A 12284-nucleotide genomic window follows, 5' to 3' on the forward strand; every position below is an offset into this window, starting at 1 on the left:
CTTTAGTTTATGGGGTTTTGAGGGTATAATTAAGATTTTTGGGACTTGGCCTTTACCTGGAAAATGCCACTTGAAAAGACATAGAAGACTATGAAGAGACACATGACCACAAAGAAACATGAAGTGACATAAAGGGACATAAAATGACTGACAGGTGCTAAACAGCTGCACAGAGACACAAAGAGACTCACAACAACTACAGAAAAAGACAAAACCAAGGACACAAAATGTCCACATAGAGACACTAAACCACAGAGGCTAAACAGCAATAAAGTCTGTGTGTCTTGCTCCTTTGTAGAAGAGGTGCTGACCTTTTGCATAACTGTGCCCAGGTGCCGTTATCTCATTTTCCACCTATGCTTGAGTTTTAGGAAACCTTAGAAATGATTGCAGACAGAGGCTGCATATGCACCGACCTGCAATACTTGGCCATCTATGTGGTCGGCCATCTTCAGAGTGTCGTGGAGGTAAGTGACCAGCGGCATTGTGGGATCACCACCAGTCATCGAGATGAAACCCAGGATCAGCTCTGCGATCTTGAGTGCCTCACACACCTCGCTGTAGGAGTGCAGCTCTCTGGACAGGGCGTTCCGGGTCAGAGAGGACAGAGCAGCCTACGGGGACAACAACAACAACAGCAACAACAAAGTATGACGCTTGAAGCCGAAATCTCCTGTAAATGTGTGACCTCTGTATCTGTATGTGCATAACAAATGTCAAATTGTAGAGTGAAAGGTGACGACTGTGAACTACATTTGCCATTCAACTTGACCTTAATGTAACAAAGCGGTTCTTGGCATTTAAGTGAAACTCGCGGATGTTTACACTGTTAATTACAACAGAGCAGCACTGTGAAAGAAAATAATGATCTGTTTTAGATAAGATTTATTAATGAGCAAAGAACCCTCGGCTGTGGTAACCTGTGTAAGACAATTTCAGTGTTTTCTGATATTTTATAGACATAAAATTACCAGTAGATTAATTGTGATAATGTGTAATTGCAGCCCTAGTAAAAGCAAACCTTAAATGCGTATTTGTCTTTCCGGCTGGGTTGGTGTGAGGTAAAACACATTTAAGGCAAAGCTAACTGTATAATCTAATATATAGTCAAACATCATAATTATGTTGCTAACTGTGCAAAAGCAGTGTACAGCATTCAGTCATTTACCTGAGGTACTTTTCCTTTGACAGCTTTAAAAATGGTTTCATAGTCTCTTTCTTGTGTGTTGACCAGCGTGGGGATCCCCTAAAATAAAACATAGTGAGCTGAGTGAAGCAGGGAAACAATACAATCACCCATTCTTGAGGATTGGGACAACTGTCGTCCTACCAAACAAAACAGAAAAAAAAGAAAAACCTTGAAATTATAACTCATCAACACACTAATTCTGTTTTTGGGGTGAAACTTTTTTCTAAAGGATTTATATGTATGACAAAAGTTCTCTATACCACAAGGACCCCTGTCTCACTTCCTGGTTTCCAAAAAGGCGGGACTGCTGCTCTAGTATTGGTAAGCAAGGTGGTGCAGTACACATTACACTGTACGGAAGTGGTTAAGCTTGTGTGTGTCCATAAATGCTCCTCTCATTTGCTTTAACTAAATCCGGCTGTGTGGACTCACTGTGCGGGTGATGAGGGGTTTTCCCTGCAGGAAGCGGGTGAGGATCTGCTGCTGGATCCTGGGCAGGTCGTACTGTGATATCGTCTCGTGGCCGCGTTCCAAGCTGTACTGGCAGTTGGATAAAACCAGAGGAAGCAGGTCCTTCTCCAGCTCATAGCGGATCACATGCTGCTCCGTTAGCTCCGCCACACTCACCCTGTAACTGCTGCGCACATCACCATCCAAATATGAACTTTATAGTCCAGTAATATCATTTATTTTCCCAAACTAATAAACCACAAGCCCCTTACTCCACATTTTTTGTTTTACAGTTGTTGTAGATCTTAGGAATACAGAAAATATATTTATCTTTGTGCTGTGTTTTTGCATGTTTAGCTTGTTCACTGCAGCTGTTTGAAAAGTCTGCATGTGCATTTTGGAAGTTTTTGGACTTGGACAAAAAAAAAGCTGTTTTTTTGTAGTTCCATGTGTAATTGGTACCTGCTGTCCTCTCCAGTGTGTTTATCCACAGCGTTCACCAGCTCATTGTGTAGAGCCACCAAGTAGCTGACCAGCCCTGTGGCACACAGGCCTGGACCCTGACGCCGGGGCAGGAGGTACTGCAAGTCGCTGGTCAGGTCCAAATCCTTGCTGCAAAATTCATCTGGGATCTTCAGCTCACCTGTAGGGCAAAAAAGACAGAAATGATTTCTTTTCCCAACATAACAGCATGTATGTATTCAGTGTGATATTTCATTAAATTTGTTCATTCAAACAATCACTGTTGCACCAAAGAAACTATTTCCACCAACTCCCTTTCCAACGACACCACTTTGAATCCAGTCTGTGGTGTGTGGGCAGAATCACAACATTCATTCATTCATTCATTTTCCATAACTGCTTATCCCGTTAGGGGTCGCAGGGGGGCTGGAGCCTATAACATTATAATAAATGCCCCCATGTTTGTAGTAAATGTAGTATAGCTGACATTGGACGAGAGGTGGGTACACCCTGGACAGGTCGCCAGACTATCACAGGGCTGACACATAGAGACAGACAACCATTCACACTCACATTCACACCTACGGGCAATTTAGAGTCACCATTAATGTAACCTGCATGTCTTTGGACCTGGGGTAAACCCATGCTAACACAGGGAGAACATGCAATCTCCGCACAGAGGGGCTCCACCACCCCGGGTTCAAACCAGGAACCCTCTTGCTGTGAGGTGACAGTGCTAATCTAATGCTATTCTGTTTACTTGACAAGATGAATTTAAGAGAGGAGTGACTATCAGAGCTCAAATAATGGAGCTACAGTAGATGTACTCTGATCACTGTGTAAATGCAAACAACATAACACTGCTCAAGTGCTCACAGGACACATGACACAATTGCAGAATTGCATTGCTCTGGTTACAAATGAGTTACTGAAGGTACATTTAAACTAAACTCTTCTTTATCTTTATGGCAATTTTAACAAGATGGAGTTCTCAAACAAAGGAGGAGGTGCTTTACTTACTGCTGGTTACAGACTCTCTGAGCAGATTCCATGTTTTCAGGAAGACGTCGATGTGTTTCTCATACCATGCCCTCATTTCTGAAAGAAAAAAAATTAAGTGAGACAAAGAAAAATCTGAGTGCGCAAAATGTCAGACATCTTTTTTGTTTCCTGTCCCCATCAATTAAGTGTCAGGCCATTAGATTTTAGCCAATACACTTTTAATAACAAACAAGTCTTAGGCCCAGTCATTCCTCAGAGATGTCACAGCTGTACCTGTCTGCCTCTCGATGAACTCTCCAATGGAGCCCACTATCTGGTCTGTTGCGTTCTGGAATTTTCTCACCAAGCGTTTCTGCAGGATTAGGATGTCTGGAAGGAGCTTAATCTGCCGAAATTCTCTCTCCTGAAAAAGAGTAACACAAATCAAACAGATGAGAATCAAGCCTTAACCATGTGCAGCATTTATAAAGTCATTAAGATAAATGATCATATTTCATCGTTAGCTATCCACTAGCTGTCAAGATAAAAAAAAAGTATGTCTTCATTTTACTGAAACTTTATTTCAATCTATTTTTTAGAGATTACTGGGACACTATGAAGAATATTTTATTCCCAAATTCTAATTAAATAGATGATAAAATGAATATAAACGTATTGTTCATTATGCCTCAAAATTGTTTTTGGAAATTAAAGTTAGGATCTCTCTCTCTCCTCTCCATGACATTTACACAAAATGGTAAATGGACCTGCATTTGTAAAGCACCTTTGTAGTCATCCAACCACCCAAAGCGCTTCTTATACTACAAGTCACATACACCCATTCACACACACATTTATACACTGGTGGCTGAGGCTACCAGTTTTTAAAACTCAGTTTTTAATACACTCACACCCCGATGGAAGCATCATCGGGAGCAATTTGGGGTTCAGCATCTTGCTCAAGCATACTTCGACATGCAGACTGGAGGAGCAGGGGATCGAACCACTGATCTTCCAATTGGTGGACCACCTGCTCTACCTCTGAGCCACAGCCGCCCCAAAATGCTGAACAAACACGGCCTCCAAGATCATTAAGGACTCCTCATACCCCTCCCACAGACTTGTCACCCTGCTGCCATCAGAAAAATGGCACCGGAGCATCTGATAAGGTCCTCCAGCTTGAGGAACAGCTCCCCCCGATAATTAATCCACCAATTAGATTAATTAGATTTTAATTTAAGATCATTGGTCAAGAGGTCAAAATAATTATGACTCTTCCTTTACAACAACCTCGCATGTGGTCAAGAAAGATGTCCTGCTCTGGTTCAAACTGTTTGATGGTGAAGTGAATTGAAAGCCATTTAGTCACAAGGCTTTACTCCGCACAGACATTCACCTTCTGCAGGAACCTCCAGAGAAGAGGCAGCTCCTCCTTTTGGTCATACTGCTCCACAGTGTGTGTGAGGCTGAGCAATGAGAGCCTCTCCCTGCAGCTCCACACCGGTGAGCTGTGGACCTGAGAGCCCTGCGGCAGCGACGTCAGGAAGGTACAATCATCGCCGAAGGTCGTCCGCATGATGAAGTTGGAGGACACACGGGAATCCGTCCTGATGCTCTCCTTTGCCTCTTGGAGGAGATGATCAAGATCCTAGACACAAAAGATTGGCAGTAGTGGAGGAAGAGTTTATTGCAGCAATGGAAACATTTGTCTTGTGCAAAAGAAAACCATGAAAATATCAGGTAATACATGTGAGAATATGAAGAGAAGCAGCTCATTCACATTAGACATAATATTTAGATCATACTAAAAACAGCTCATAATAAAAGTAGATACCCATGCATTACATCTATGTTAATGCACATTTTCAAATATTATAGAAGCTTTATCATTCTTCATAAGAGGAAAAGAAGAATATAAAAAGCTTTAAGGTGAAAGGTGTTACCCTCAACCGAGGCGTCATAATATCTGCAGCCACAGTAGTCTCCCAGGTGTTTCTGGATGCTTTGGTTGTTAGGCGAGGATCAATACCAGCTGGTTAGAGTCAAACAGAGCGTATATTATAAACACATAATGTACTGTTGTGTTTTCCATTCCTACAAAATATGTAAAAGTAAACAGAAACTTCCAGAAAGGTTACACTTCTTTCATACATGTAACATTTTCAGTGTATCCTACAGATTGAGAAAATTCAAAGCTCAAATCTCTAGTCATTAGTGTAGGTTGTGTGTCTGTACATACTGACAGACAAAAATCCTGGAATTCCTGACCAAGCAAGAATATCTCAGATGGTAAACTGACAGAGGGAGCAATAAGCTCCATGATTTATTTTATGACAGACACAATGTGGAAACAGCCACTTCCTGTCGATCCTGTTGTTTCCCATTCTCCATGAGCACCCGACACAAGATTTTGATCTATGTTTGTAATACAGAGTAACCAGTCGCTTCTCTTTGTCTAGTTTATAGAGCTTACTGGAACAGATAGAAACATTAACAACTGTGTGTGCTAACTGATCTTGGTGTTAACTAGTGGTGGTCTTACAGTGACTGCCCGGCACTAGCTCTTGCAGGGATTTGATCACCAAGTGGACAGTTGTAACAGTGTTGTCAGCGCCTCCTCCCAGTGCCTGTGACAGCTGATCCAGATCCTTTATTATGTGTTGACTGAGAAACAAACAAACATCCTCCACAGGTGGCTGGATGATGGTCTGAACGAACTAAAGAAACAAAGAGTGGGGGACAAGTCAGCAGGCACAATTATTTGTTACATTTATCTATTTTGCAGAGAGATCATTATTTGGATAGAAGCACTTTATATCTCAGCTACACACAATCCAGCAAAGTTAGCCAGAGTTACTTTGAAAGTACTATTACTGTTGTGTACTGCTGCTACAGCAGCTGCTGATGTACATTTTCATAGAGTTGATATCTCATTTTGAGAGTAACTCTTCATCCTCTCACCTGAGACTTCTCTGAGGCTCCCAGCAACATGGCCAAATGTGTAACCAGCCTGACCAGAGTGAACGGACCCAGAGACATGTTTTTGGTGTCTGGGTTGTTTCTCCGCTCAGGGTCTCCCAGGATGTGGCCAGGCCTTGTGCGATCACTGAAACAACAGATTGGGGAGTTTTTTCTTATCCAAAGTGAGGGTCCGTGACAGACCGTGATGTGTTGTTGTTGCTGTATATATTGTAAAAAAAAAACCTTGACGAGGGGTCTACAACATTTTTCAGGCCAAGGACCCCTTAGCTAAAGAGAGATGGAGCGGGGACCCCCAATTTTTTTGAGTCTCCAGAAATCACATGACATTGAAACAACTTGAAACCTAGTATTTCCCATCAATCTCAATAATATTGGCAGCTGGCAATATATTAGATATATCAGGAAGAGATTTGACAGGAAGTACACTTAATTCGGAGAAATCATTCATTCATTCATTCATTCATTCATTCATTCATCTTCTAACTGCTTCATCCTCTTGAGGGTCGCGGGGGGGCTGGAGCCTATCCCAGCTATCCCAACATACTTTTAAAAAATTCAGTTTTAACATGAATGCATGACTGTGGCTTGACCACTTACTGCTGCAGCTGAATTGGTCTGAATCCAAGAACGGCGAAATGATTTACCCCTCCAACCTGCTCACCACACTCCAAACATTTGCCTCTCTGCATGGGCAGGCCACACTGCAGCGGAACATAGTAGATCAGATCATTTTTTTCATCCACTGTATGTTTTTAGCACATCGTGTCATTAATCACTGCGCAAATAAATAAAGTACAGCTATGTAAAAATAGCTTACCTCATCAACAAAGCACGGATGATTATTTGGACATACTGTGAAAACATATAAAAACATAATAATTCTATATAACCTGGTTTACTGAGACAGAAAATGAATGAAATTTAGAAACAGTGGGTGGATTTATGCAACTCCTTTAGCATTCACTGTGATAATGCTAACCCAGAGCAATGCAATTTATCTGAGGACTTTCAGACATCTGCTATATTTGAGAAACTATCCCAGAAACCCAGGCTGCAAGAAAGTATAATTTAAAATTGTGGTTTATATATGAATGGATCATTCTTACCATACCAAGTGAGGTTCCCATAGTTTTGTTGTATGGCTGCCTGAGCAACAGCTAACATGTCATCAGGCATTGTGGGTATAAATGCCATCTGATAGACAAAATCAAATGAAAATGTAAAAATTAGCATGAAGGTAACATGAAGAAAAAAAAAATCATTTTTCATACAACTGTTCTGTTATAATAATCTGTCTTGGAAAAAAAATGCCCATCCACTTAAGTTTGAAAACACTCCCAACACTAACGTGAGGCACCTTAAGGCTGTAAAATTGATAGCCCTCTGTCATCTGACACGAAGGAGAGCTGCAATGATCAAGAAAGGCAAATATGACACATGCTTACCTGCATGTTTTCAGGAAACAGACCAAGTTGCTTGAGTGGCATCAGGAGGTGGTGATTCCCAGTGAGCAGCACAGCTGCCAGATGGATGGTCAGCTCAGTGATAGTGTGGTCCAGGATGGTATGATCAGGGTTTATGGACAAGGCTCCCAACCTGTTGTGAACCAGGGCTGAGGCAAAATCCCTTACTTCTCTTTGATGTAGGTACGTTGAGCCCTGGATGAGATCTCCAAATGCTTGACATCGCTGCAGGGAAAATGTAAGGTGTTATACAGTGGCAATGAGCAAGATCTTTAAAGCACCATTCTACAACATGACGATGAGATATTATCTTAAGGTTGCACTAGGGTGGTGACATTTCCATCTTTGTGTAATAAGTAAGTGGACACTGAAGCTCTGCAGTATGCAAGTGACTCATTTTATTTTAAATCAGTGGGTTGGATGTGTGTGCATGTACTGACAAATGGAAGGCCTTATTGCAGCCACAAAGCACTATCCCTCACTGGCTTCCCACTAGAGGCGCTGCTGCCTGAAGAAGGGCAAATGTTTCCTTTCTCTTTGACTCTGTCTACAAATTTTTGATAGATGACCTGCAGAATGTGTTCATCTTTCTTGTGCAAAGCTAAAGGGATTTGTTAGCGTTATGCACTGCTCACTGAGGTGCATCAATATGGAAGCATTTTCACTCAACATACAATCTTACTATATAATGACGAAAACTCTGAGTGTCTGTGGGTGTGTCTGTGTGTGTGTGTGTGTGTGTCTGTTCCACGTTTTTCTCCTCACTGACTTGGTCAATCCATGTGAAATTTGGCACAGTGGTAGAGGGTCATGGGAGGATGCAAATGAAGCAATATTAAATCAATTGGCCAAAGGGGACGCTACAACAACAGATTGAAATTGCAAACTTTGAATGGGCATATCTCATGCCCCGTATGTCATAGAGACATGAAACTTTGCACAGAGATGCCTCTCCTCATGAGGAACAAATTTGCGTCAGAACCCATAACTTCCGGTCATATAGTTTTTCTGCCATTTTGAATTTTTTGAAAAACACTTCAAATCGATCTCTTCCTAGGAAGTTTGACCGATCTGCATGAAACTGGGTGAACATAATCTAGGGACCAATATCTAAAGTTCCCTCTTGGCAAAAGTTGGAAAACTTACTAAAACTGAGCTTCTATAAGGCAATGAATATTGCGGAGGGCGTGGCTCATCACATAAAGGTGTATAACATCTCAAGGGTTTCACCGATCACCACGCAACTTTGTAGGCATATGACCACACATAATCTGAGGGGATCCCTCCATTATTGACCCCATCAAACAAAATGGGGGTGCTAGAGAGCTAATTTCTTATCTAGGCCTAACTGCCATATTGATTTTTACTAAACTTGGTAGATATGTAGAACAGGACGCCCCAAGGTGACTGGAGAAATTTAACTCTAATTGGCAACTGGGTGGCGCTATAACAACAGAAAAATGCTTAAAAATGGCTAAAATGCGACTGATCGCTGTGGCTCCCCCTGTGGCCCAATGTTGATGTTTTTTTTCTAATTTTTGATATGACTAAGTCATGGTATAGTATGCTGTACTCAATGGGTATGGACTAGTCCTTGGATTATTTTACACACACTAACACTACAGCACAGCATCAGCGTTTGGGGGTTGGTACCTCAGGGGTTGGATGGAGACCTGTATTTGCAGATCTGTACAGAGTGGTAACCTCTCGGAAAAGTGCCAGGAGGATGAACATTGTTCGATTCCTTGGTGGTGCGGTGCATCTCTAAATCAATGGAAAACAAACACAGATTAATTTGTGAGCAGCTGATATTCAGACTGACTAGAATTGGTCCTAGTATCAAATATAATAATGAAACAGATCTCAAGGAACAAGAGTTATAGCTCTTTAACTGCATAATTTTAGACCTTTAAATATATACAGTGGTGGAACAAAGTTTTCGGACACCCCATGCATTTGTGAAATATTGCATTAAGAATCACTCTTAGGTCTTCAAGTGCAATTTCTTTTAGTACAGTCACTGTCAAAATACTAAATAAATCCTAAAAAAGCCATAAAAAACTTAAAATTGATTGGTTCCATAAAAATACATAAGAAATTTTGAGTATTGGGTCATTTTGGTACCAGTGATGAAGGTCGTTCTTTTTATTAAAAGACACAATTTTTGTTGCCAAGCTTCATGTCTACATAAAGCCAGCACATTTGAAAGTTCTTCAGACACAAAAATGGCTAAAACAAGGAACCTAATTCAGGAAACACGCCTGAAGATAAAGATTCTCAGCCAGGAAGGGTACAGCTGCTGCCAGATAGCCAGGAAGTGCAGATGCAGTCCTTCAGCAGTTGGATATACTTTGCAGAAATACAGACGAACCAACAGCTTGGAAGACAAACCAAGATCTGGGCGTCCAAGGGTTTCTTCAGCAAGAAATGGCCGCATCCTGATCCGCATGTACAGGCAAAACCGCCGAATGACATCACAGGAGCTTCAGCAGCAGTGGTCAAACCAAACTGGTGTCCAGTGTTCCACCCGCACTGTACGTGGCCGACTTTTAGATCATGGCTTAAGGTCCTACAAGGCTATCAAGAAGCTCCTGATCAATGAGAGACAGAGGTTAGCCCGGCGTTGTTGGGCCCAGGCACACAAGAAGCCAGGAACTGGAAGAAGATTTTATGGTCAGATGAGTCCAGTTTCCAGCTTTATCTTCCTCCTACTAATGTGAGGGTACGCAGAAGGCCAGGCGAAGCATTATGTCCAGCATGTACAGTACCTACTGTCAAGCATGGTGGAGGCATTATCATGGTTTGGGGATGCATGAGTGCTGCTGGTGTTGGTCATCTCACTGTCTGTGATGGCACACTGAACTCTACCAAGTATTGTACCATTCTCGAAACCCACATGCTCCCTTCTGCGCGTGCACTGTTCCGTCGAGGTAAAAACTGGATGTTTCAACAAGATAATGCCCCTTGCCACACATCCAAGGCCAGTAGAACTTGGCTGCAGGAGCACAGTATCCAGGTCTTAGAGTGGCCAGCTCAATCCCCGGACATGAGCCCCATTGAAAATCTGTGGTGGATTATCAAAAGATCTGTTTCAAAGCATAAACCAAAGAATTTAGAAGAATTAAAAGCAGTAATTCAAGAAGAATGGGACAAGATTACCCCTCAACAGCGTGAAAGGCTCGTGGGGAACATGCCAGCCAGGATTAGAGCTCTACTACGTGCCAGTGGCAGGACTACTAAATATTAATTTGATGATGTGATGGTTTATTTATTTTTTGTTCAGTTTTGAACACATTCTCTGTTATTTGTTGACTTTGATACTGACAATGTTGAGAACTGACATATTGAAACTGTCTAGAATTTAGTTTTATTAGTTTTTCTTGCAAACAATAAACAAAAAATATATTTTGTATTTGTTTGTATCTGTCTAATGCAGCCACACCTTTTGAAACACAAAAAAGTTTTTTCCACAAATATTTCATGATAATATTTGAGATTGTGTAAAATTTTAAGGGTGTCCGAAAACTTTTTTCCACCACTGTATTTCCTCTACCAGGCAGTCATTGACTTCCATTCTATACAGTACTGTGTGAAAATCTGATTTGTGCAGTCCATCGCAGTGAATGTTGAGTCACTCAACTTATTTTTGGTCAACATTGCATCATCATTGCATGGTAATGCATTTTCAGAGCAGATTTCCTCACAGCAATACTAAAACTATCGGTGGTAACCCTAACCTTGACCCACTTAAAAAACCAAGACGCTGCTAGTGCAATTTCATACAAAACAGAAATTAAAGCCCCTACAAGGAACTTTCATTTTGAGTTGATTTTGGCAACCCTGTGGACAAAAGTGGTAGTGTTTTGCCGGAATGAAGCCTGCGTTTCCCATGAGCTCTAGCGCGTATTGTCGTAAAGACGCTTACCTGGCTCGCGCATGTGTTTGTTTTGGGGATGAATGAAACAACAAGATGGGAAAACTTTGCCCCCACTCCTATCGGGATCCCAGCTCAGCTCTGCCGCACCCCAGCTCTACCTCTCCAGCGTAAGCGCCACTGCCGCCGGGGTAAACGCAGCGGTCAGCTGGTAAGGATGAAAGGCTGTTTGGCGAGCACTTCCACGGCTTTTTGGACTGAGTATGGAGCGGTGCCTCGCCTCTTTATTTCTCGGCACTGGCTGGACCCTGTCGACGCCTGGCTGGTACCTGTCGTCGGCCCGGATGAGGTGTTCCAGCCCCGCGGCCCTTGCTCTCCTCGTCCCCGCTGGCGCGGGGTGAATCTGCGCAACCTGCAGCCTCTGTGTGTGGCTCCCTAGACAGCTGACCCGCCGGCTCCTGCCAGGATTGGGCTGGTAAATGCTAGATTGCTAACGAACAAAACGTTTATCTTGAATGATTTCCTGACTTCCCGAGGATTGGATTTTCTCTGTGTGACTGAGACGTGGCTGAGACTGTTGTTGAGTCCAGTGCTTTCACAGAACTTTTACCCGATGATTGCTGCTATTTTAACTCCCTGCGGACGTCGGGTCGAGGAGGAGGAATAGCGACTATTTATAAGAGTCACTATAAATGTAAGCAGCTAGGTAAGATGACGTGTGCCGTCTGAGTACCGTAAATCGTTTCATCCTGGAAGCAACCTGGGGCGGACCCAGAGACAGTTTCCTAAAGGTATGGATATACACTATATAGAAATAGCTTATCTTCACACCGATGGTCTCATTTGCTGTTGTAGGTCACGCACAGACATCACCAGAAACGAG

The 12284-nt window shown here is 42.4% G+C and overlaps 1 protein-coding gene across 2 annotated transcripts in view; it reads right to left on the reverse strand.

The window, feature by feature from the left end:
• LOC125895590 (E3 ubiquitin-protein ligase rnf213-alpha-like) overlaps nt 1-12284 on the reverse strand; it is a 73671-nt gene that overhangs the window by 2276 nt on the left and 59111 nt on the right. For both annotated transcript variants that reach the window (XM_049587541.1, XM_049587542.1), the window contains exons 50-64: nt 9181-9291; nt 7510-7752; nt 7171-7258; nt 6882-6916; nt 6662-6765; nt 6044-6188; nt 5625-5799; nt 5026-5114; nt 4479-4730; nt 3377-3506; nt 3122-3199; nt 2102-2282; nt 1622-1826; nt 1169-1246; nt 417-614 (exon numbers count right to left, since the gene is read on the reverse strand). In XM_049587541.1, the coding sequence (XP_049443498.1) occupies nt 417-614; nt 1169-1246; nt 1622-1826; nt 2102-2282; nt 3122-3199; nt 3377-3506; nt 4479-4730; nt 5026-5114; nt 5625-5799; nt 6044-6188; nt 6662-6765; nt 6882-6916; nt 7171-7258; nt 7510-7752; nt 9181-9291 (2112 nt within the window). The remainder of the gene's footprint in view (nt 1-416; nt 615-1168; nt 1247-1621; nt 1827-2101; nt 2283-3121; nt 3200-3376; nt 3507-4478; nt 4731-5025; nt 5115-5624; nt 5800-6043; nt 6189-6661; nt 6766-6881; nt 6917-7170; nt 7259-7509; nt 7753-9180; nt 9292-12284) is intronic.

Source organism: Epinephelus fuscoguttatus, linkage group LG10, assembly GCF_011397635.1.
Source record: "Epinephelus fuscoguttatus linkage group LG10, E.fuscoguttatus.final_Chr_v1".
Classification (NCBI taxonomy): Eukaryota; Metazoa; Chordata; class Actinopteri; order Perciformes; family Serranidae; genus Epinephelus; species Epinephelus fuscoguttatus.